The sequence below is a fragment of the Oryctolagus cuniculus genome, chromosome 1, assembly GCF_051225735.1.
Source record: "Oryctolagus cuniculus isolate XC-2025 breed Fujian yellow rabbit chromosome 1, ASM5122573v1, whole genome shotgun sequence".
In the NCBI taxonomy this organism is placed as follows: Eukaryota; Metazoa; Chordata; class Mammalia; order Lagomorpha; family Leporidae; genus Oryctolagus; species Oryctolagus cuniculus.
The window spans coordinates 227,788,499-227,813,659 of NC_142867.1; the positions used below are offsets into that span (position 1 = coordinate 227,788,499).

The following is a 25,161-nucleotide window of genomic DNA, read 5'->3' on the forward strand; positions in this document are numbered from 1 at the left end:
AGCCAAGTAAACAATGATGCCACAGGAAATGGTGGGAGAGACAAACTTTCCACCTAGAGTTGACTGGAGCTATGGATACCCTTTGCACAGTGAAAAAAATCATTTTTTATATATACACATATAAAAAAGGTCTATGTAAGTTCCATGGGACTATGGTGATATTTTAATTTTCTGTTTTTAACGTATTTTTCCATTTCTTATTATACTACAAACATATATAAATGTAGGTGCCTTTTTTTTTTAACAAAACCATGAGCTCAGCGGCATTACTCAACCAGAATACAGATCTACGTGGTATTTTTCCAACCTGCTCCAACACAGCCTCGTGCATTCATGCTTGAAAGCCAGGCTATCAGTCTGCTTTTATCTTAACTTCTGTGTCTTCAAGGGGGTTTAGTGGATAAATATGACTCAGCAGAATCACGTGCAACACCAGGGACCAGAAGGTGTGCCCACAGCTCAACGTGGACAGGACCAGGCACACACAGCTGCACAAAGGTAGCCACTGTCTGATAAAACAGCCTGGACTTGTGCGCCTTCATCCCTGGGAAGCCCCGCCGGCAGGCAGGTGCAGAGACAGCCCCCCGGGCGCCTTGAAGAAATAAGTCCCCTAGTACTCTGTCCACAGTGGCCCCGCAGACACCGGCACAGAACAGGACGCACCTTCAAGTGTCAATGTCTGTGGGTTTTGCCCTTTGACTTAACACTTCCAATGGTGACACATGGGGTGGGGCAGCCTCACATGCCCCGTGTGAAGACGGTAGCCCGAGCTACGAAATAAGAAGCCCTGAGTAGGAACAAGGGATGAAATGAAAGTACACGCTGTCTATTTTCCAAACTTCTTTAAAACGGAGACCACTGTATGATGTGAAATGCTCTCAAAAGGGGTGGGTTAGTCTTACTCAGATTTCATGATGATATAATTTTAAACAAAGAAGTGAGAAAAAGGATTCTTCTAAAAATGCATTCACTCTTCCTGGGAGAAAGGGGAATGTTGAAGACAAATTTAAGACACATCCTCCAAAAGTTGCCATTTTCCACAACGCAGAGAAAGGAACCTGGCCTAGCAGCTGAAATCATTTGTCTTTTATCCCCTTCTTGCCAAAAAGGACCCCAGCCCTAACTAGTTAATCCCTAACACACACTGCTACTCCCAGAGTTGCCTGGCAACTGCAAGGAGGCGTGTCAGAGAGCAAGAAAGGCCTAAACAAATGAGCTGGAGCCCATGCAGCCGCTTGACATGAATAAAGGGGGTTTCTCCGAATGGGGCTGCCCGGCCGCTTGTGGACCTGTCATTTACGTGGGGAAGAACAAGTTGGTTTGGCCGATGCCGTTCAATATCTTGGGCTTTGCATCTGGTACTCTCCAGGTGACTGAAAAACGGGTCGCATGCCCTTGTGCTCGACAGAGCCTTCCCTCCGCCAGGCAGCAGTGGATGTGCGTGCAAACGCTTCTCAGCTCCCTCACCTCTTCTACTCAGTCTTGCGAAATAAGACTCCCTGGTGCCTGCACACTGTGCCGTGACCTGTGCCTGCAGCACGTGGAAACCAGAACAAAGACAGGCAAGGGGGCACGGTGGAAGGCACCTGGGGTTTCGAGCCAGGCCCACCTGAGTCTGCCTACTGACTCTGTCCTTAACAACAGTCCCCCGCCCCTGCTGGTCTGCACCTTGGCTCCCCAAATGCAGACAGCCAGTGGCAGACACGGGGTGGGGGAGCTGCTGAGGTCACGGATGAAGACAACACGCAGCTGAACCACACTGAGACCTCCCATGAGGCCACTGAGGAGACAGTGAACCTGGCTGTGGCCGGATGCTCTGGGCCTCTCATTCTGACCTGCGGGAAAGCTGTGAAACCCATCACCTGGTCCTGAAGGGACACCACCAGGGGCTGGGTCCCTACTTTCCCTCTGGACATGGGAGTGGACGGAGCCTAGGAGTCTCCCTGGCTATTTCTAGTAGCAAAGGAAGAAAAGGCCAAGGAATTAAAACAATTCACCCAGTAAGCTCCGAGCCAGGAAGAGGGTCTTCAGACCCCACTGCAGAGGAAGCAGTTGCCCATCTCTGCCTCTCAGGCCAGGGCGTGACCCCTCCTCACGGAGCTGGGGTGCGGGGGCACCGTGCAGCCCAGCAGGAGCTGGCTCCCAGGCGATGCCAGGGTGGCGGGCTCCCCCCTGAGCACAGAGGGGCAGCGGGCTATGGACACACAGAGCTAAGCTTCCGAGGGCCAACCCAGCAAGCCTGGGGCTGGGCTGACTTAGGTCTCACTTCCCTCCTGCGAGCGTGGCCAACACACCTGCCTCTGGACTAGGAAACAAAGGAGCACAGAAAGGCAGTCACCCGTGCAGTCACACACTGGGTGGGAGCAGGGCACAAAGGAGCACACGCAAGTCTGCCATGATGCACATTTTCAACAAAACAAGACATGGCACCACACGGCAACTCTGCGGTAACCCGAGTCTACACCGCAGGCCCAGGATGGGGGGACCTGGCTGCACACCTGTACAGCAAGCACAAGGGGCTGCAGGCCAAGGCTGGGCTGCTCTCCGGGCCATTCTCCCTGTGGGCTCCCTTTATCCCAGCCTCCTACTGCCCCCAGGCCCTGGCCGCCTTCTGCTCACTGCACACCCCTACCTGTTTCTGGTCAACACTTCCCCCCACTTTAAGTATCAAAGGCCTTAAATGTACGCAGATCCTTTGACCACAGAGAGACACATCAGAGAATCTGCCTAAGAAAATCATTCAGACTGTGCATGAAGACTTTTAAAATAAGTTCTTTATCTATCTGAAAGGTAGAGAGATTGCGTTCCTGTCTACTGGTTCACTCCCTCAAATGCCCACAATGGCTGGGGCTAGGCCAGGTTGAATCCAGGAACTCAATCCAGATTTCCCAGATGGGTGGCAGGGACCCTGGTCCTTGGGGCCATCACCTTGCTGCCTCCCAGGTATGCATTAGCAGAAACCTGGAGCTGAGAGCCAATGCAAGACTCAAACCCAGGCTCCGTGACATGTGCTGTGGGTGCCCTAACCAGTAGCTTAGCCACTGTGCCGGATGCCTGGCCCAGATAGCATGTGAAGATCTCCATAAACTGGGTCACCACAGCGAGACAGTGCCCAGAGCCACAAAGCCCAGCACTAGGACACTGGGGTGGCTTCAGCACCGATGTCTGATTGTGGGAACTTGATAAAAATCTGCGAATGTGGCCCAGGCTTTTAATAAGTTCCACGGGTGACTGGGACTCACAGCCAGGGCTGGGACGTGAGCAGCCACTCAAGTGGCCGCAAGAGCACTTGGTTTGGCACGTGGAGAGTGCTTCTGCGGACTAAGAAGTGGGAACGAATGAAACCACGACACTAGAACGCTTTGCCAAGAGCATCTCAACTGCCTAACAGCAAAGTCCCAAAACAAAACAAAGCCAAGGTGAGCCCCAAGTGCCTGGGATCGAGGCAGAATCCAGCCAGCAGCCATCTTCCGTCCAGACGGCAGGGTTACAGGTGCTCAGCACTTCTCGCCTTCTGTTACTTTAACTGTTTCTTTTTTTAAACCCAGAGCAGGTGCTGTTTTTACAACCAGAGAAACAACCAGGAGACAGGTGACTCTGGGGAGGCCTGGGTGCCGGCCAGGCTCACCCCATGCATTGTTCTCCCCAGCCGCGCAGCCGCTGTCCCTCCCCGCTTCTCCAGCTCACATGTGCCGTGCAGCTATTATTTTAATCAATCCTCCCAGAACAATCTTGTAGGGGAAATGCTGATACCCAATTTTTTAGGTGAAGAGACTCTGTGGGAGTTAAATCTAGCGTTTAAAAACCATACAGGCAACACGGAGACGCCATGCGACATGAGGCTCTCAGGTGTCCTGGCTGCCTCTCGGCCTCATGAAGAAATCCTCTCTGGTACAGGTGGGCGTGCCCCTCAATCACTCTGCTCTTCTTCACACTACCCGTGATGGTGGTGTGTCTGACACCCGGACAGCAGCTCAGGGTTAGGAGAACAGGCCGCGTCTGCAGCAGTCCCCGCACCTCCCCTGGACACCTCTAGTGGCCAGCTTGACGGCCTGTCACACGGACGCACTGGCATTGACTTCAGCAGGGTCCTCAGGAGGCACTTGAAAGAGTGCATGGAAAAATGGGATTCAAAGATAAGCTTAATTTTCTGCAAAAAAATTTTTTTTAAATGCATGCATAGTTTTTTCATAATATGCATTTTATATGAACTCTTCGAAGACTGCTCATATGATGGAAACTTGCTCTGTTCCAATGTTTTACTCTTATAAATGCTGCTACTGTGAACACCTTGGCAGTAAGCGTTCCTCTTTGCTGCTAGTTTCATGATCCTCTCCACGCTTGAAATCTTGGGAGACATTTTGATATTTCTTGCCTTTTGTCCCCCTTTTTAAATGTTTATTTTTTATTTATTTAAAATGGGGAGGGGATGAGATCTTCCATCTACCAGTTTACTACCCAAAATGCCTGCAACAGCTGGGACTGGACCAGGCTGCAGTCAAGAGCCCAGAATTCCATCTGGCTCTTCTGTGTGCGTGGGAGGGACCCGACCAACGTCTTGGTCATCATCTGCTGCCTCTCGGGGCGGCCGTGAGCAGGAAGCCGGAGGGGAAGTGGAGCAGCTGGGACTAGTACAAAGCACCCTGGTACGGGATGCGTGAATCCCAGGTGGCAGCTTAGTCTACTGTGCCGTAATGCCCACCCCCTCTGTCTCCTGTACTCTGTTCACTACTGGTTCTAAGAATTTCGTCCTTCGTGGGAACTTCTCCAGGTGTAACCACCTGAGGACTCTGAGTTCCTGCAGCCCTCCTCTAACCGGTCTCTGCTCCCAGCTTCCCTTCCAGTCCTTCGCTGTATCACTGCTCAAACATGACTACAGCCAGGTCACCCCTGTGCTCAAAACTTAGCCTCTCAGCAAGCTCAAGGTGAGGCGCCTAGCCCAGTACTTAGGGCTCTGTCAAGTTTCGCTCTAACCTCTCTGCAGGCCCTTCTCCCCACCCAAACCCAATGTTCCAGACCAAATGGCCAGCCTGCTTGGTCCTAGAGACACAGAGATGACGAGCAGTCGCACCAACACTTCACAGGTGAAGAAACCACACATTAGACAGATGAAGCCACTCATCCAAGTGTTATACAACTAAGACATGCAGGGCCAAGTTTTAAACTCCAAAGTTTCTTATTTTTTTTAACTTATTATTATTTTTAGAGATTTATTTATTTGAAACACTGAGTGGCAGAGAGGGGAAGAAAAAGGGAAAGAGAGGGGCCGGCGCTGTGGTGTAGCAGATAAAGCCAATGCATGCAGTGCCAGCATCCCATATGGGCGCCGTTCAAGACCCAGCTGCTCCACTTCCGATCCAGCTCTCTGCTATGTCCTAGGAAAGCAGTGGAAGATGGCCCAAGTCCTTGGGTCCCTGTACCCACATGGGAGACTCGGAAGAAGCTCCTGACTTCGGATCAGTACAGCTCCAGCCATTGCAGCCAACTGGAAAGTGAACCAGAGGATGGAAGACCTCTCTCTCTCTCTCTCTGCCTCTCCTTCTATCTCTATGTAACTCTTTTCAAATAAATAAATAAATCTTTAAAAAAAAAAAAAAGAAAGAAAGAAAAAGGGAGAGAGAGAGAGAGACATCTTCCATCCATTGCTTCACTCCTCTAAAAGGTTCCAAAAGCCGGGTCTGAGCTTGGCTGAAGCCAGAAGCCAGGAGCTCCATGCAGGTCTCCCATGTGGGTAGCAGGAGCCCAGATATTTGGGCAATCCTCTGCTGCTTTCCCAGGCAGATTAGCAGGGAGCTGCACTGGAAGTGGCGCATCGGGACTTGAACGGATCTGGGACTGTGATCTGGAATACCGGTATCACAAATGGAGGCCCCCAAGTTCTTAAGCCCAGTGCCTTTCAGAGCCCAGTGCAAGTACAGAGATAGACTCCTCTCGGGGAACAACCTGTGCCCGGAAAGTAAGTACCCAGCAAGTAAGTACCAACAGTCAACAGCCTCTGGATTCTAGACACACTGACGACGATGAGACAACGGCAAGCCTGTCAGTCCCCAGCAACCCAAGGAGAGGATCGGGCCCGTGGCCCCATTCCCACTTCAGAGAGAAGACAGCAGGATTTTCCTTGAATTATGCCAGCTCTCAAAACAACGCCAAAACCTGACTTGGTTTGGCAGGGCCACACCAAGATCACACCAAAGCATCAGAGCCACCTTCCACTGAGGCAGGAAGATGAAGGAAACTGCTCCAAGTGGGTGGGCTTCAGACGGCCTAAGGATTTCTCAGGAAGCGAGAGGCGTGAGCCCTACTGTTGTGCGACTGTGACGCTGCCCGAAGCTGAGGACCCCGGGGGAGGAAGGCCCCAGCACTGGATGAAGAGTGAGGACGGTGGGGTTCGGATGCTGCTCCCTGCGGGCCCGCTGCTCTGGCCGCATCACAGAGCTTGTCCTGGGTGAAAGGAGAGCAAGGGGTCTCCTGCGAGTCTGTCTGGCTTAGAGGCACAAGGGAGGGAGAGCAGTAAAGAGACGCTTTAACCACGTCACGCTCACGGCTCAGGAGGAAACGCCATCGCGGCTCTCTCTTGGAAGTTTTAACGAAACATCTGCTTATCGCCTGTCATTCAGTCCAGTTCCATGCCATGGTTCAAAGAAAATCAGCAACAAACAGCCCTGGCCCATAGCTAGTGCGGTCTGCAGTGGCCCCTTGCACCCCACTCCCACCGGGCTGGGCGCGGCGGGCATCACTCAGCTGCTCAGGATGAATGGAGAGGGCGCCCCTGCAGTCACTGCCCCCCACACTCAGCCCCCAGCCATTTTCTCCATTCTCCTTGGCCAAGAGCAGAGCAAGCAGGGGCCGATGTATGAGGGCTTCTCATTGTAACCAGGAGCACTGAGACTGCCTCGTAAGGAGCACTCACATACAAGGAAGGCGGGGGTGTGTGCAGGGGTGAGGCGGCGGCTCAGGAGGAGGCCACGTTCACATCCTCGTAACGAGCACTCACACACAAGGCAGGTGGGGGATGTGCAGGGGTGAGGCGGCAGTTTAGGAGGAGGCCACCTTCACATCCTTGTAATGAGCACTCACACACAAGGCAGGCGGGGGGTGTGCAGGGGTGAGGCGGTGGCTCAGGAAGTGGGCCACGGAGGCGGGCGGCATCACTGCCCAGTCCTCACTGTGCCATGTCGCCTTTAAGCCAAGAACACACGCAGGTGCCACTGAGCAGGGAGTTCCCAGGACACTGCTGGCTCATGCGTAGAACAGAGGTCTCTCTGAAGGACAGCCGAGGCGCAGTGGGAGCACCGGGCTCGCCGCTGGCCTGGAGCCTCAGTTTCCTCATCTGTAACATGGGGCCGCTCTGCCCACAGGCTCGCTGTGAATCCTCACCGAGAGCAGGTGCATGTGAAGGACCCGGCACCACATCTAACACACACGGTCAGTGCTTGCTTATGGGGGTCCCAACGTCCTTGACCCCCAGGTCCTCCCATGGAGGACGCACAGCCTCCTAGGGCTAAGGGGTAAGGCGGGGAGCACAGGAACCCCAGCTCTACCACACCCAGGCTCCTCTGAGAAATGCCAGAAGAATCCTAGGCTTTCTGTGGCCCCTTAGGCACGTTTTTGTTTTTTGTTTTTGGCATAACCAAGCCCAGACTCTCGCATGCCAAGTGGTACTCACGGGCTCGATTTTCAGAGCATTCCGGTAGCTTCCGAAGAACGCAGCCTGGGCCTTGAGGAACGCTCTGGCCACGCCGTCGCCCGTGGTAGTGGAGACCTTCTTCAGCCTGTTCTTCAGTGCAGAAATCTGGTGACAGAGAGAAAGCAGACGCAGCTTGAGGGCAGGGCCAGAGGGAAAGACAGCCCAGCTTCTGGAGGGGAGACACATGTGGGGGACAAGGGCATTTCCGGAAGTCTGGCAGGCGTTTGGCCTGGCAGTGAGATGTCTCTGCTCCACACCAGGGTACCTGCATCCCATCTCCAGCGCCAGCTCCTCACTCGTTTCCTGCTATGCAGATCCTAGGAGGCAGGCTCAAGCAGCTGGGTTCCTGCCACCACGTGGGAGACCTGGGCTGGGTTCTTGCCTCCTGGCTCTGATCTCTGTCTCTCTGCCTCTCAAATAAACAAATACAGTTTTTAAAAAGTTGTGGAAATGGAATTAAGAGATAAGTATTTTGGTGCAAAAAAAAATTTTGAAATCCAGGCAAAGCTTCTTCATGACATACATTATTTCTGTGAATGTTTTAAAGAGCCACATACACATGGATTTGAAAACTTTTTTGCACCAAAATAAGCTTATCTCTTTGAAAAAAAAAAAAGATTTATTTATTTATTTGAAAGGCAGAGCTACAGAGAGGCAGAGGCAGAGGCAGAGGCAGAGAGAGAGAGAGAGAGAGAGAGAGAGAGGTCTTCCATCTGCTGGTTCACTCCCCAAATGGCTGCAATGGCCACAGCTGGGTTGAGGTGAAGCCAAGAGCCAGGAGCTTCCTCTGGTCTCCTACGTGGGTGCAGGGGCCCAATGACTTGGGCCATCTTCCACTGCTCTCCCAGGCCACAGCACAGCTGGATCACAAGTGGAGCAGCTGGGACATGAACCCTCACCCATAGAGGATGCTGGCACTGTAGGCAGCAGCTTTACCTGCTACGCCACAGAGCTGGACCCAAGCTTATCTTTTAATTCCATTTTCTGTGAACTTTTTGAAAGCCTCCGTCTCAAGGCAGGTTTTAAAATGTAAATGGATGTCATTATATTAGAGCATATCTGTCTAATAAAAAGTAAGACGATTTCCTAAGCAGTTACTACATTCTAGTGCTTACTTTCACATGGGTGTTCCAGCATAATCCTGCCAACAACCCTGTGAGGACGGGATTACGGGTCCCATCTTACAAGGCTGCGAAGGTCTCAGGGATGCCAGGCTACCTGCCTCGGAACAAGCCCAGGAACTGGTCAAGTTGGAATTCAGATCAGCCTTAAAGTCTGAGCCCAAATTACACAACAGCTTTTAGTTCCAATTCCACGTCTTCTTCAGACTACTTAACAAATATTAGAAATAAAAGGCTGACTTGTATCGCTCACACATTTTATGCTAAAGGAAGAGCAGTCACTCACAGACATGTACTCAATAGATTCAAGCGAAACAGGCAAGAAAGTGATGTCAAGGGGAGAAGCAGCAGCTGGGGGCAGATTTATAGATGAACGTAAGCCAGAAAGCTAGAAATGGGCTCCAGCTTGACTTAAGAGCCTCTTAGTGGTCATGGCCAAGAGGGAAAGATGAAAGTTTTGAGATTCCCTGGGTCCATGGATTACAACAAACCAAAGTCACTCAAATGAATGACGATTTTCCTAAAAGCAAGATCTAAAAGGGACTTTCCCATGAGCCAACGGAGGAATGACTGTGTGACAGAGTGGCTGTTACCCTTGATCTCAACAACACCAGACTTCCCAGCTAGTTCCGATATGCCTTCCCATCATCTCAGAACGCCAAACTGCACAAACCTTCAGGCCACACTATTTACTTCGTGATCCACACGGAAGGTGCCCCTGAACTGTGCAATGTGGTGACCTCGAGTCCTTCCCTCACGGCTCAAGTATTATTTCCTACATGCCCAGGCCATGTCAGGTGTTGAGGACACGACGATGGGTGAAACCAGACGTGGGCCATGCCTCAATCGGCAGACGTTCCAGTGATGCGACATCATCACTGTGATACGCCTGGACCAGAGTTGGCCGTGGAGGTCAGAAGGCCTCCTGGAGGGAACGGACTTGGCAGAGAGCTGCAGAAGGAGTTAAAGTAATTAGCTAGGCACAGAGGGAGGAAGCAGTATGCGTACGGAGAGTGACATACAAAGGTAAGGAGCTCAGAGAAGAGAGGGAACCGTGGTGTCGCTGCAGAGAATGCTGGGGAAGATAGTTCAAAATGAGGCAGACGTCAGGAGCGATTTTCCCTTCATGTTGAGAGACGTGGGAAGCTGGTCGTTGTTTTCAAACATGCAAGTAACATCTCAAGAGTACATTTCATGAAAACAAATTCTGTAAGGGACTGAGACACATGACTAGCTAATGGTCTGAAGTTATTTAAAGATAAAATTTCAGATAGTAGCCAGAGCTACGGTGTATTGGGTAAGGCCACAGCCTGCAGTGCCAGTATCCCATATGGGTGCCAGTTCGAGTCCCAGCTGTTCCACTTCTGATCCAGCTCTCTGCTGTGGCCAGGGAGTGCAGTGGAGGATGGCCCAAGTGCTTGGGCCCTGCACTCCATGGGAGACCAGGAGAGGCACCTGACTCCTGCCATGAGATCAGCGCGATGCGCCGGCCGCAGCATGCCAGCCGCGGCAGCCATTGGAGGGTGAACCAACGGCAAAAGGAAGACCTTTCTCTCTCTCTCTCTCTCTCTCTCAGTGTCCACTCTGCCTGTCAAAAAATTTAAAAAAAAAAAAAAAAGCCTCTATCCTTGCAAGCAACTGAGGCAACCAGTTGCTTCTGTCTCTATGTACTTGGCTACTCAGACATTTAATAACAATGGAACCATGGGGCTGGCACTGTGGTATGGTAAGCTAAGCCTCTGCCTGCAGTGCTGGCCATCTATGTGGGAGCTGGTTTGAGTCCCAGCCACTCCTCTTCCAATCCAGCTCTCTGCTATGGCCCAAGTGCTTGGGACTCTGCACCTGGAAGAAGCTCCTGGCTTTGGACTGGCTTAGCTCCTGCCACTGCAGCCATTTGGGGAGTGAATCAGTAAAGGGAAGACCTTTCTCTCTGTCTCTCTCTCTCTCTCTGTAACTCTTCCTCTCAAAAAAATAAAATCTAAAAAAAAAAAAAAATCGGTTTTCTTCTATGATTGGTGGCTTTCACTTACTTAATGCTCAAAATGAGTATAGTTCATACATCAGCACATACATGGACTCTTCAAAAATTCCATGGAAATGTGATGAAAAACTCAGTGTAGGTATAAACATTTTTTTGCACAATATCTTTTAACTCCATTTTCCATGAATTTTTGGAAGTGCTTTCGTATCAGTGCTTCATTGCTTTTCAAAGCTGAGTAGTATTCCACTGCATAGCCACCCTGTGAAAACATCTGCCCATTATCTATTAGTCAAAGAACATTTGGGAAAAACAAAAACAAAAACAAAGAACATTTGGGTTGTTTTTATTGTTTGCTGATCATGAATAATGCCACTGTCAAGATTCATGAATAAGCTATTTGTTTTTTAAGATTTATTTATTTATTTGAAAGGCAGAGTTACAGAGAAGCAGAGGCAGAAGCAAAGAGAGACAGAGAGAGAAAGAAATGGCTACAACAGCTGAAGCTGAGCCAATCCGAAGCCAGGAGCCAGGAGCTTCTTCCAGGTCTCCGACATGGGTGCAGGAGCCCAAGGACTTAGGCCATCTTCTACTGCTTTTCCAGGCCACAGCAGAGAGCTAGATCAGAAGTGGAGCATCTGGGACTTGAACCGGGGCCCATATGGGATGCCAGCACAGCACGGAGAGGCTTTACCCACTAAGCCACAGCGTCGGCCCCATTCATAAGCAGAGGACCTGACCTGCCAGGCTTTATGCTGCAAGGACACAGGAAGTCACAGGGCACAGCGCTTGGCACACACCAAGTCATTCAATGAAAGTTAATTGAGTAGAAGGAAAACTGCTCTGCAGTGGCTGAAGGGGTGGGCCAAATGCCTGGGCAGGGACCGCAGAGGGGACAGTGATGGTCTCCGTGTGCCGGTGACCCAGCCTCTGTTCCAGGGTGGGCCACGGGAAGCAGTCCGGAGACCATGTCAACATCTGGGCACACATAACTGGTTGACCGTGCCCTGCCCTTTTCCAGGACACATGAGTGCCAGTGCCACAGCTGTGACATCCTAGGAACGGCAATGCGGCCCCGCAGCATCTGGGCGGGCAGCTGTGGGCTTTCAACTTGAGATGGAAACATGGAAAAGCGTGCTTTATTAAAATGTTAAAACTATCACTCACTCCGCACCCCCAGATGAGAAAACTCCTGCCTCCCCCAAGGACGGGGGTGACATTTCCACCCTCTGAAATGGAGCAAGCCATGCTGCTCCTCCTCGGGCTCCTCAAAGGCCTTGGGCCACCTGTGCCGCAGATTATTCCTCACTTAACCTTCCCTGGCCTTTCCCTTTCATTCGGGAGGTGTTTAATTACCTTGGATCCACAACGCTGCACTTCAGGTGAGCCTCTCCTAATGGCCTCATTACCATTTTACACAAAGAAGGAGACGCTGATTGTAAGGGAGAAAATGCGAGCGTGTTCCTGCCTGCCTCCCCCAGCTGGTCTGAAGCCAGCCAAGTGGTCCTGGGCTGCCGGCGCCCCGTGACCACGCAGGCCAAGACTTCTGAGGCCCTCCCCTTGCCGGAGACGCTTTCGTCTTGACCTGTGAGCACTGCAAACTTTGAAACTGCCAGTCTCTGTGCCTCTGAGAGCTGCAGATGGCATCTCGTCCTTTAAATAAAAGTGAGGGAAGAAAATCCCAGGTCTGACTTACCCACTGTGGCACATCTAAAGCCGAACTGGCCCTGAGTGTGCTGTGAAATCATTAGCGCGGGGGTTCATTAGGGGTAAGGGAATCTAGGGGGGGCTGGAAGTGCCAGCAAGCAGGGCTTCCTCCGTTAGGCAGGTGTCACAGGACGGGCACAGACAGCAAAGGGAAACCCTCGGCTCCCCGCCTCCTCTGAGCGCCTCCCAGGGCTCAGGCTGCATACTTCTCCCCGCCTTCCCACCACCACCCTCCACTACGTCCCAAACCTGCCCTCTTCCCTTGGTGCCCCGATCCTGGCCTGCCAGCTTCAGCTCCCACCACCCTCTCTGGCCAGCTGGCTGGTGTAGTCTGCTGGGCGGGCTCTGGGCTGTCAGCTTCTCCCAATGCCACCGCTGCTTGTCCTAGTAATCTTGGAAAAATCCCAACCTGGTCCCCTCCAGCCTCCATGGAAATCCTTCAGTGCCCCACTGTGTGCCATCATCACTCCAGGGAAGTGTGCAGGCTCCCCAGCGCAGTCGGGCAGGACCTCCTCCACCAGCCTCGTGCTGTGTCATGCCAGGAGCGTGCAAAACCCAGAGTCATCCTTACCCCTTCCTGCCCCACCTGTGAACGTCCCCTCGCCCTCCGAGAGCCTGTCAACAGGGGCCTAGCCCGTACACCACACCACACCACACCACACCACACCACACCACACCACACCACACCACATCCTCACAGCAAGATACTGCAAAGCCACTGAAAAGACCATGCTAGTACTCAGTGACCGCAAAATACTGTTCAATGAGGGAAAATGCAAGCTGCAGAATATGTACAGCAGGAATCATTAAAAAAAAAAACACTGTGTGTATATATATGTATATATACATTAAAAATCCCAAAGGTCATGTATCAAACTTCAACCATGCAAGGATGCTTTCACTTTCCATTTTATACATGATTTTATTCTTTATTAAAATAAGTTACTTTCACAATAAAGAATTAAAGTGGGGCACTGTTCTTTAACAGTCAAATTACCCACTGGTTGGGGTAAAGGGAAGAGGGAATCCAATGCCCCCCATCTGGGAAGCCCCCTCCCTCCTGCAATAAGGCAGGGCACCCTTGGAGAGCACAGGCAGGTCCAGGGTGAGCTGCAGTGCCTGCCACCTTTCCTGCTAGACGGGGGCTCCCAGAAGACCCAGCAGTCAGCACAGCGCTCGGCCCAGTGTTCCGTTCCGTGAATGAACAGATGAGCTGGAGAGGCATTTCCCATGGAAAAGTCTGGGATCACCTTCTTCAGTGAGGAAAAAGACTAGGAGAGAAACTGCTACTCAGCCCCTCCCCAACTGCAGAAATGGAGAGCTGAGACACAGCACAAGAAAGTGCACCGTGCGTGCTGAATGAGTTAGAGGGGACACGGAGACCGTCCCACACAACACGGGAGACCCGGCACAGTACTGGCCCTCCCTCAGCCCCAGCTCCTCCTGCACCCTGTCCCCGGTCACGCCAGTTCCTCAGGTCTCTTGGCTTCCTCTGACCACCTGGTGCTTACTGCGTCCCTCGGGCAGTAGCGCACAGAGTTTGACTCGTACAAGTCCAGGTCTAAGATTGCAAACATGGCTTCCTTTTTCCTACCCTATGCAGCATCAGTTCCCTCACGGCAAAATGAACTGTCTCCCACATTTACCCGGCAGAGTTAGAATATGGTGGATGTCAATGGGTAATGGATGTAGACAGTGCCTGGCTTTTTGTTTTATTATTCCAAGTTTCCTCTCTCACCTGGATTATAGCAAAAGCGTCTTTGAGCTGGTGCTTCTTCCTCTATTTTCTTCTTCGTCTAATCCATTCTTCGCACTGAATTATCTTCTTAAAACAGAAGGCTTAGGCCGGCACCGTGGCTCAATAGGCTAATCCTCCACCTAGCAGCACCAGCACACTGGGTTCTAGTCCTCGTCGGGGCGCCGGATTCTGTCCCGGTTGCCCCTCTTCCAGGCCAGCTCTCTGCTATGGCCAGGGAGTGCAGTGGAGGATGGCCCAAGTCCTTGGGCCCTGCACCTGCATGGGAGACCAGGAGAAGCACCTGGCTCCTGCCTTTGGATCAGCGCGATGCGCTGGCTGTGGCGGCCATTGGAGGGTGAACCAACGACAAAAGGAAGACCTTTCTCTCTGTCTGTCTGTCTCACTACCCACTCTGTCAAAGATCTAAAAAAAAACAAAAAACAGAAGGCTGCTTCATGCCACTCCCTCCCTGTGGCTAATACAATGAAGCCCCAGGTCCTTAGCACATTTAAGGCCCTCCCTAGGCTTCAGCTCACTCTCACTCCATTTCCAACTTTATCTTCTACTTGACTGCAGAGGCCTCAAAACCTACTCCTAAGCCTGGATATTCTTTTATCATATTCTTTTACCATATTCTAACAAAATTCTTCTATTCAAAAAACACCACCAAGATTCTGGGACGCCCTCTGCCGGCACAGACAGCTCTTCCCCAGGACACACTGTCCTGTGCCTCTGCAGGCCCTGTGCCGGGACCAGCGCTGCAGATGGACGAGGGCCTCGCGCTGGAGGACTTCCAGCTGAGCTCCCATAGACCAGTCCCAAGTGAGCATCCTGCTACTTCAAAAGGGGCCCTCACACTGTGTACATCATCAGCCTATTTCACGTAGCCCCTTTCAGACCAGCGGTTTCCACATCTTTCTCCCCGGGAGAATGATGATAACATTTGCAGCACATATCAGCACTCAACAAATACTGGTTGATTTCGGAGTCCCTTGGACGCAGCTTGTGTGGCTCAGGAGGGAGTCAGGGATGGTTTACTCTTAATCGGCCACCTCTAAGAAAATCCTATCCACCTCTTTCCACAGCTGCTGGTACCTTAAGACCCTTCAGTCGCCTCCTCCTCGCTCTGAGGATCAAGACTGAAGTCCAAGCTTGGCCTGCAGGGCCCGCATGACTTGTCACAGATTCCTCCAGAGGCAAAGCTCTTGTTTCCCCTCTTGGCTCTAGTCCTACTGGGCTCTGCCACAGCTCAGGACCTTTGCATAGGCTGTTTGCTATTTGGAGTCCTCTCCACCGGCTATCACCTCCAATGACGGAAATGACCGTCTGTTCAGTGCTGTCCAATAGCAGCTACCAAGCACTTGGAAAGTGGCTAGTGTGACTGAGGAACTGAAAGTTGTACTTAATTCTAATCAATGTAAACAGCTGCACGTGGATGGTGGCTGCCACATCAGACACAAACCAGGGGCCTGGTTAGCTACAGCTCCTGGCTCAAAGACCTCTTCCTCGGTCTAGCCTGTACTAGATCAAGAATCCCCCATCATAAACTCTCTCTGAACACAGCCACGTGCAAAGGGTACATTCTGCAATGCCCCTAGTCGTGCCGAGTCATGCCTGTCTCTTCCGTTAGAATGAGCTGTCGGCTGGCGCCGTGGCTCAGTAGGCTAATCCTCTGCCTTGCGGCGCCAGCACACCGGGTTCTAGTCCCGGTCAGGGCACCGGATTCTGTCTCGGTTGCCCCTCTTCCAGGCCAGCTCTCTGCTGTGGCCAGGGAGTGCAGTGGAGGATGGCCCAAGTACTTGGGCCCTGCACCCCATGGGAGACCAGGAGAAGCACCTGGCTCCTGCCATCGGATCAGTGCGGTGCGCCGGCCACAGTGCGCCAGCCGCGGCGGCCATTGGAGGGTGAACCAACGGCAAAGGAAGACCTTTCTCTCTGTCTCTCTCACTGTCCACTCTGTCTGTCAAAAACAAAACAAAAAAACAAAAGAAAAGAACGAGCTGTCTAGGCAGACAGGCAGCACGCCCACCCTCAGCGCTGACCCAACACCTCAACTGTAGCTGCAGCTCTTCACCAAGCCAGGCTCCAGGCGGTCTGTGCAGTGGACGCCAGTTCCCTCCCCTGGGACGTGCTTTAACTGCCGGGTGCCAGAATTGGTGTGGAACGTTTTGCTTTGTTTTTGGACAAGCCAGGCATCAGCAGCAGCTGTGGCGAGGCAACAGAGTCACGTCTTCCTTTCCCCTTCAGAGACCAAGGCCAGTTGGTGACTGCTCCCTTCCTGAACAAAGCGGACAGCGTGGCTTTGTTCTACAGTCCCCTGGGGAATGTCTGGGTCTGGAGGGGGCAAGGGCTGGTGACCTGTTTCCCTGTCCTCGGGGGCATGGAGACATCGGCGCCCTCCACCACCTTCACACCGGCCATCCTCACGGCCTGTACCTAGCGGGAGCTACCCCACTGGTTCTTCCGGAGTCCTGGTCTCAAAATTGAAGCCCAAACCCTGAGTGCCTAGGCAACCCCACGCCACTCTCCTTCCCAACTGTGGCTTCTGGGAGACCCAGGAATTCACCAAGAGAAAGGAACAGGAAGTATTATGTATCAAGCACTGCTGTGTTACCAAAGGCCATGGCAAGTACTCCCACACCCAGGGTTCCGCTCAGCTGTTGTAACTGTCCTCTTCAGCCGGGCGGGGCAGGCACAGAGAGCCCACCCCACGGAGGGCAGCGACACTCACTCCCACATCACAGACGGTGCAGCAAGCGCCAGGGACCCAAATCGAGCCCAAACCTCCCTGACCCTCAAGTCCGTGCCCTTCTGTGAATTCTCACTGCCGCCAAGGCTTCCTGGGCCAACAAATGAGATTTGCCCCTGACACCGGCTGCCCCCCCCCCCGACTTAATATATCTCCATTACCACTTCCTTTCGTTCTTGGCTTTTCTGTCTCTTTCTCGAGAACATGGTTGTACCTTGACCTTGGTTGGCTTTAATTGCTGCTTCTGCATCCCATTTTTTCCTCAAAGATCTCAGTTCTCTGTGGGGGAGTCAGGGTCCTGCCAATAACGCAGGGCTCCCAGCTGGAGCTGGCCGTGACCCTCGGGGCCCCGGGCTCTGATCCCTGTGTCCCTCCAGACAACTCGCGGGCAGTGCGGGAGGCAGGCAGCAAGTTAGGGACAAGCATTACAATTGGAAGCGGCTTTTTTGTCAGACAAAAGGATCAATTTTCATTATGTGAATGGCTACTTCACCGTGTGCTCTAATGGTTCTGTCGTGCATCCGCGGAACGAACCATCAAGTCCTTCCAACGAGATTCTTGGAGTAAAAAAGTGCAATTGTCAAGCAAAACCCTAAGAGGCTCATTTCCACTGACACCCCACCACCACCCAAAAAAGCTCAGGAAGCTTCCTGCATGTTCAAGTGCACTGCTGCCCCATCCCCACGTGCTCACTCTAAGAACCTTCACGTAGAAAGGAAACACACTGCAGCAAAGACCTTGCTTTCTGCCCGTTCCTGAAGCTCACCTTCTTCTAGTACTTGTTTACGTTGCCCAGGGAAGTGAAACTGCCTTTGTTTTCCCTTAGAACAATTCAGCTTGAACACCACACACACACACACACACACACACACACACACTCGACAGAGCTAGAAAGTCTTACCCAAGCTACCGGAGACTGCAAGCTGTGCTCGGAGTGAAAGTGTGTTTATATTAGGTGGTCATTCAGTAAACAGATTATTCCTAGCCAGATACGTGCGTGCATGTATGCATATGTGGGGATGCAACCAGGGAGCATTTTCAAAGAAGGGTTTCGTCCCCATGCTTCCGGCAGTTCAGGTTTAAAGGTCAGATTTAAACTATCACCAGGCTTCACAATGCAATCTGTGCAGTGCCGCGTAATGAAATGGTTCAGTAAAGGTGCTCGTGGAAATTCTTTTAATTAGGTCTAAGGCTTTTCAGTTGTCAACATGAATAAACCAAGAAGCATTCTCTTGCAAACACAACACACAACATAAAAATGCTAGCTACTTTGAAAAAACAGATACGCACTAGCAAAAGGGAAGTCAGACAAGCTTTTAACGACACAGCCTACACCAGTTTTTTTTTTTCTTTTAATACCACCACCATCTTTCAAAAACAAAGTGGACTGCCACCCAAAAAGAAAGGGACGGCTCCATTTCTAATGAACCGAGACACCAATGCCTGGTTCTACTGAAAAGTATCTGGAGGAAGACGAAAGGTAACCATCACTCAAAATGTTTATCAACAGACTAGTGACTTTCTTCATGAGCACCGGCCAATTTCTATTTAACCAGAAGTAATCCTAAAGACCAGGAACATCTCAGCCAGACCTGACAGCCCCACAGTGGCTCCCGCAAGTTGAATGACATCTGTTAACAATGCACCGGAATGCACTTTTGTCCTCAGAACCACTGTCTGAGGCCCAAAAGCCGCACGTCACAGCAGGAACACCATCAAGACACCTGCTTTTCACAGCTATGTTGACAAACCAAACCACAGATTTGGAAATGTCAGCCTTCAGTCCAGGGCTGAATCTGGGGATTGAAATTCACAAAATAAAACTGCAAGGAGATGGTAGCTTGCCTGGGGGAGTTGTTCGCATCCGCACTGAGCTTTGATGGGAAAGCAAAACTAGGAACTATTTTAATCACTGCCAAGAGATCGGATTTAGATGGAAGGCAAAGGTGTCCATAAACGCCAATCGCCTTGAGATGTACACAGAACAGACGACTGAAATGCAGCAAGGCCAGCACGAAAGAAACATGTGTAATAAATCAACACTTCGGTCAACCCACTGGCAACGTTACATCCAGTGAGCGCCGAGTGTCAGGGCACAAGACCCCACGCTATACCAATTTACTCTGGGTTCAGAGAGACCCGAGTGCAAATTCTGGCTCAACTAGTGGCTGTTAACTGGATGGCCATGGGCAAGTTAGCTTCTGTCCTTCATCTGCGCGCCCCCTCAGATGAGGTTCCTTCTCCCCCCAGGATGGTTATGTAGTCCAGATTTTCAGAGCCCCTAGCCCTAGAGCTTGGCACACAGTAGGAGCCTAAGATGGTGACTATTCTTCCACACTAGCCCCACTCCAAAGCCAAAACTACCCAAGCTTTGATTTTAGCACAGCATAGAATAACAGGTTCACAATTAACATTTTCTAGGGCATCAATTACTGAAATGTCACTCATTATGCTGAGCTTAGTGGATTTATTTAGTGACCCAAACTCGGTGTGTATTTGGGAGTTAATGAAGTGCTCGGTGTTTACGAAGATAAAAGCAGGATTTGTCTCGGTAGCAACCCTGGGCGGAATGGATATAGATTTCCACGCTTAGGGAAGCGGCCAGGCGGGATCCGCGGTGGATCACATGGACACATCCACACGGAGTGAGACAGCTCCCAAGGGGATCCGGGCGTCTCCACCTCCTCAGGGGAGAAGCAAACAGGAAGGGGGGTGGGTGGGAAATGTGTATAATAGATGTGTTTCACAGTGTCCCTGCTGTGGTGAACAACTTGATCCACTTACAGTTCCAAACACATGATGCATAAAAGAGCTGACAGAAATTCAATTCTTGCAAAGAAAAGCATCTGCTCTCTAGTGGGAACGGCCAAATATTAAGCAGTTTTAAGGCAGGGCAAAGACCGAGAGGAGCACACTTCATTATCCAGAGAGCCAGAGTGCAGAGAGGCAGGGGGATTACACACCGACCAAAGAGTAGCCGAGAGTCCACACATTAATTACCCGGAGTAAAATGATTCAAGTTAAATCTTCGTTGCCACAAATATTAAACCCAGCTGTGTTTATGTAGCAGTTGTGAAAAAGAAGGGGGGGAAAAAAGAACCCGCATACAATATCTGTGAGCTCTGCCAGTTAATTGAATCCGCTGGCAGCACTTCCTCCACCACGAGCCAAACATCCTCAAAGATAAAATGTAGCTTTTAAACAGACCTGGGGAAAACGGAATCAAGAAATTTCGACCAATAAAACACAACTCTTTACTGGTATAAAAGTAAAGTAAAATTCGGTAATGAAAGGAAGGAAGTCTCTTAAACATTTACTGCATTCCAAAGCTCCAAGTTGCGGTTTACTGCGGGGGTCTCTTCTGATGTCCCACCGTGCTCCTGCTTCAGCATCTTTAATGAAGCCCCGTAAAATCCACGGTTGTTGACAAATCCTACACACGAGCTCAGGGCAAGGACCACTGGACCCCGATGCGCCTTCTCTTCCTGTGAACGTTTGCAAGGCACGGTGGGCACTGTGGTAGAGAGCTGCCCAGGCGGAACAGAGACCCACAGACAATTCCGTACAAGCAACAGGGATGGGTGACTGGACATTGCTCAGAGGCGACACTGAGTTCTCTGAAGCAAGTGTACTCTGACCTGCAGTCAGCTCTCAGTAGCTCTCTGGCTAGAGGTTGGAAATGAGACAACAAGAGCTGGGATCTAACACTACTCCCTCAGTCTGTGATTCACACAAGCGTGGGGCTCAACACATCCTTCCCAGGGCTAGACATCTCAGCTGGTCCTCCACCACCCAAACTTGTTGGATGAGCATCTCCAACCTGGTCCTTCCTGTCGTCTTCTCCGGTCTCCTGCACTCATCCCAACCACGCTGCCTATGCTTCAGCCACACTGAACGTCACCCTGCCCGAAGGCATCCTGTTTGCATGCACACTGCCAGCTTCCACATGCTCCAGTCCAGCCTCTCAGCACATTCGTCTCTGTCCAGATACGGTGACTACTTTTTTTTTCTTTGTTTTTTTAAATGTTTAAAAGCAAGATTTAACAGAGTCAAAGATCTCCAGCCAGGGTGGCATGGAGGGGGGCTGCAAGAGAAGCAAAACCCAAAGGACCCCGTGGCACTGGGGTGTTTAAGTACAATTTGAAGAAAAAAAACTTGTCAGATTGACATTCCGTTACCAGGTGGGAACAAAACTCACTTGGCTAATCCTCCACCTATGGCGCCGGCACACTGGGTTCTAGTCCTGGTTGGGGCGCTGGATTCTGTCCTGGTTGCTCCTCTTCCAGCCCAGCTCTCTGCTGTGGCCCGGGAAGGCAGTGTAGGATGGCCCCAGTGCTTGGGCCCTGCACCTGCATGGGAGACCAGGAGGAAGCACCTGGCTCCTGGCTTCAGATCACGCAGCGATCTGGCTGCAGCGCACTGGCCATAGCGCACTGGCCGTAGAGGCCATTTGGGGGATAAACCAATGGAAAAAGGAAGACCTTTCTCTCTGTCTCTCTCACTAACTCTGCCAGTCAAAAAAAAAAATCAAAAGACCTGATTTACAATCCTTTGTCCTCTCTGGCTTCCTCATGATAAAACAAAAAACTACCCAGAAGGCAGGGATAGGTCACTTGTTTTCACAATAAACTGTGGTGACCACTTCTTATACATCTCCACAGCCTTGTGGCCCCGCACAGGGAGCATACTTCTGGAAAACTTGGGCTGAAGGAATAACGGGTGAATCTGCAATGTGGGACCTCGAGTCTAGCAGTGTCTGAGGGCTCCTGTGGGTGGCTGCAGAGCCGCCGGCGGAAAGCACAGGTGGGCAGGGGAGCAGCCCAGAGGCAGGCAGACTGGCAGTTAAAGGGACATATTACGGAGCCTGAATCTCACCAGAGAAACAGGAGGACCCACTAAGGAGCTCTAAGTGCGGAGTGGTACCCTTGTTCTGGAATCTGCTTTTGATTACAGTGTGGAGGATGCACTGGGTCTAGAGAAGTGGGGGCAAGACTTCCAGCAGTTCATCTCTTAACCAGCCTGTAACCTCACTGAGACAGGTTAGTCAGGTCTTAATCATCTCTGTATCTGGTATATCAGACACCTGGCACTTAGTAGGTACTCAGGAAATGCCTGTTGAATGAATAAACACTCCATCAAATACTAACAGACGCACTAACAGGGCAGATCAGCGGCACGAAGGATCTGGTCCCTTGCTTTTGGGATCCAATGCATTGTTGACTCACAAGGGTGGACAGCACCCCCAGAGTCTGAGGGTTCTAAGCCAGGAAAGACACCTGGCAGGGAGAAAGCCTGGCCAGGATCAAAATAAACATGAAGTCTGTAAACAGGCAGTTAGAGCAATAAAAGATGGAGTACTGAGACATTTCTCCTACAAAATCCACAGCTAGGAAAGAATGCAATTTTGCCAGTGACATCAGCACATTTGCAAATTTCATGGAACCTAGGAAAGTATGAGGCATTAACTCTGCCAAGCTCATTTTTTTTAAGGGTAGAAAAAGCTAAGTGAGACAAGATTATAAAATTTGATACTAAATTGTCTAGGCATCTAGCAGGTCAGAGCAATCCTGCCTCCAGTTACAACCTTTGCTTGTGTTCATGAATCACACAGAAACCAGCAGAGCTGTGCTGAACTCTACTCAATGTTGAGTTCCTCTTTTAAAAATTAATTTCCAATAAGTCGTAATTCATATATAATAGAAAGCATACATTCAGGAAGTACAGTTTGATGGGTTGTGACCCATGTGTATGCCAGTGTAACCACCCCCACAATCAAGACACAAAACATCTCCTTCACCCACAGAGGTTCAGTGTGTCCCTGGGCAGCCAGGCCCTGCCTTCTCAGCCTAGTCCAAGGCAACCACCGATCTGCACGTATCCACTGGAGACTCTCTCCTCTACAATTGCATATAAGTGAAAGCATACCGCATATCCTCCTGTGTGGCTTCTTTTGCTCAGTATAATGTATTTATGACTCATTCACATTGTTGTGTGCGTAAGTTTGCTACTATGGACTACTGACTCAGGAACGAAAAAAAATCAGAGATAGTGCACACTGTTTATGCGTCTACCACTTGATAGACATTTGGCTTGTTTCCAGTTACTGTTCACTCTGCATAAAGCTGCTTTAACTTCCACGTACAGGCCTGTTTGGACACGTATTTCCACTTCTCTCAGATAAACAGCGATGAGAGGGACTGCTGAGTATTGTGGGAGGCCTATGTTTAACTTTGCAGAAAATTGCCAACTGTTTTCCAAAGTGCCCTCATCAGGAATGAGAGCTACAGGTAAGTTGTATCACACCGTGACTGGTGTGGTCAGTCTTCAAAATACTTTTGAAGCTAGGCTTATTATGGCATGATTTACATATGGTGAAATTCACCACTTTTAGTGAATAGAGCCATGAATTTTGAGAGGAGCATGGAGTCATATATTCATATATGAATATTCATATTTAGTCATATATTCATCACCACAATCAAGATATGGAATGGCCTTTGTGTCACGTTATAGTTCTGGCAATCACTCGGCCGATTCCTTAGCTTGCTGTAGGATGGCATATCAATGCATTTGTTCACTTATAATATATTTGAAATTTGTCCATTTCTTGGCTAGCTCCATGGTTAGTTCCTTTTTATTGCTGAGTAGTAGTCTTTATGAGTGTACCATTATTTGTTAATATGTTCATCAAACAGAGGATATTTAGAATGTTTCCAGAGTTTGGAGATGATGAACAAAGCTGCTAAAAACATTCGCATGTTTGCTCCTATGTACAAGCTAGGTTGTACCCTGTCTCATCAATCTTCAACTACGTCACTCGAGGATGGCAAGTTGTTTCCTCTTGATGAAGCCCACCTTATCAGTTCTTCTCTTAAGATGCGTGATTTTAAATGCGCTGTGAAATTTCTGACTATCTCAAGTTCATGAAAATTTTTATTACATTTTCTTCTAGTCATTATACAGGTTTTGATTCTATGTTTAAGTTAAAAAAATCTATTTTGAGTATGTATTTACATGAGTTAAAAAATCAAGGGTTCATTTTTTTCCACATAGATATCCAGTTTCAGCTTATTTGTTAAAAAAAACTTTTTTAATTGCATCTTTTAAAAAAGATTTATTTATTTATTTACTTACTTATTTATTTGAAAGTCAGAGTTATACAGAGAGAGAAGGAGGCAGAGAGAGAGAGAGAGTTCTTCCATCTGCTGGTTCATTCCTCCAAACGGTCCAACAGCCACAGCTGCGCAGATCCGAAGCCAGGAGCCAGGTCTCCCACGGGGGTACAGGGGCCCAAGGACTTGGGCCAACTTCCACTGCTTTCCCAGGCCATAGCATAGAGCTGTTGGAAGTCGAGCAGCCAGGACTTGAACCGGCACCCATATGGGATGCTGGCACTGCAGGCAGCAGCTTCACCCAATGCGTCACAGCGCCAGCCCTTTCCATTGCATTACTTTGTCATATTTGTTGAAAATAAATTGATCATTTCCATGTAGTTCTAATTCAGGATTCTTAATATTGTGCTATTGACCTATACATCTATCTACATTGTCTTATTTGTTGTAACTTCATAGTAAGTCCTGAAAGCAGGTAATATAAGTCCTACAACTTCATTCATTTTTCGACATTGTTTTGTCTGTTCCAGATCTTCCGCATATCATACTCATTTTAGAATCGGCTAGTCAAGTTTTCAAATATAAAGGCCATCTGGAATTTGGGTTGGGATTATACTGAATCTATAGATCAACTGAGGGAAAATTAACATCTTAAAAACATTGAATAGAGAGAAGACATTGTGGTGCAGGGGAGTAAGCCACCCCTTGAGACATTTGCACCTCATACTGGAGCCCTTATTCCAGTCCCAGCTAATTCACTTCCTATCCAGCTCCCTGCTAATGCGCCTGGGAAGCAGCAAATGATGGCTCAAGTCCTTGAGTCCTCGCCACCCTTGAGGAAGACCGGCACGGAATTCTTGCCTCCTGGCATTGGTCTGGTCTGGCCTGGTCTGGCCTGGTCCAGCCCTGGCTGTTGAGGAGGGAAACAGTAGATGGAAGATCTCCCTCCATCCCTCTCTCTCTCCCTCCAACTTTCAAATGAATAAATAAATAAATGTTTTCTAAAAAATTACTGTCAATTTAAAACAGACTATCTCTGCATGTATGTAGGTCATTATTTTTTTTAAAT

General features: G+C 50.2%; 1 protein-coding gene across 11 annotated transcripts in view; it reads right to left on the reverse strand.

The window, feature by feature from the left end:
* DENND1A (DENN domain containing 1A) overlaps window positions 1-25,161 on the reverse strand; it is a 555,776-nt gene that overhangs the window by 143,756 nt on the left and 386,859 nt on the right. For all 11 annotated transcript variants that reach the window (XM_089302416.1, XM_070056536.2, XM_070056525.2 and 8 more), the window contains one exon: window positions 7,667-7,792. In XM_089302416.1, the coding sequence (XP_089158542.1) occupies window positions 7,667-7,792 (126 nt within the window). The remainder of the gene's footprint in view (window positions 1-7,666; window positions 7,793-25,161) is intronic.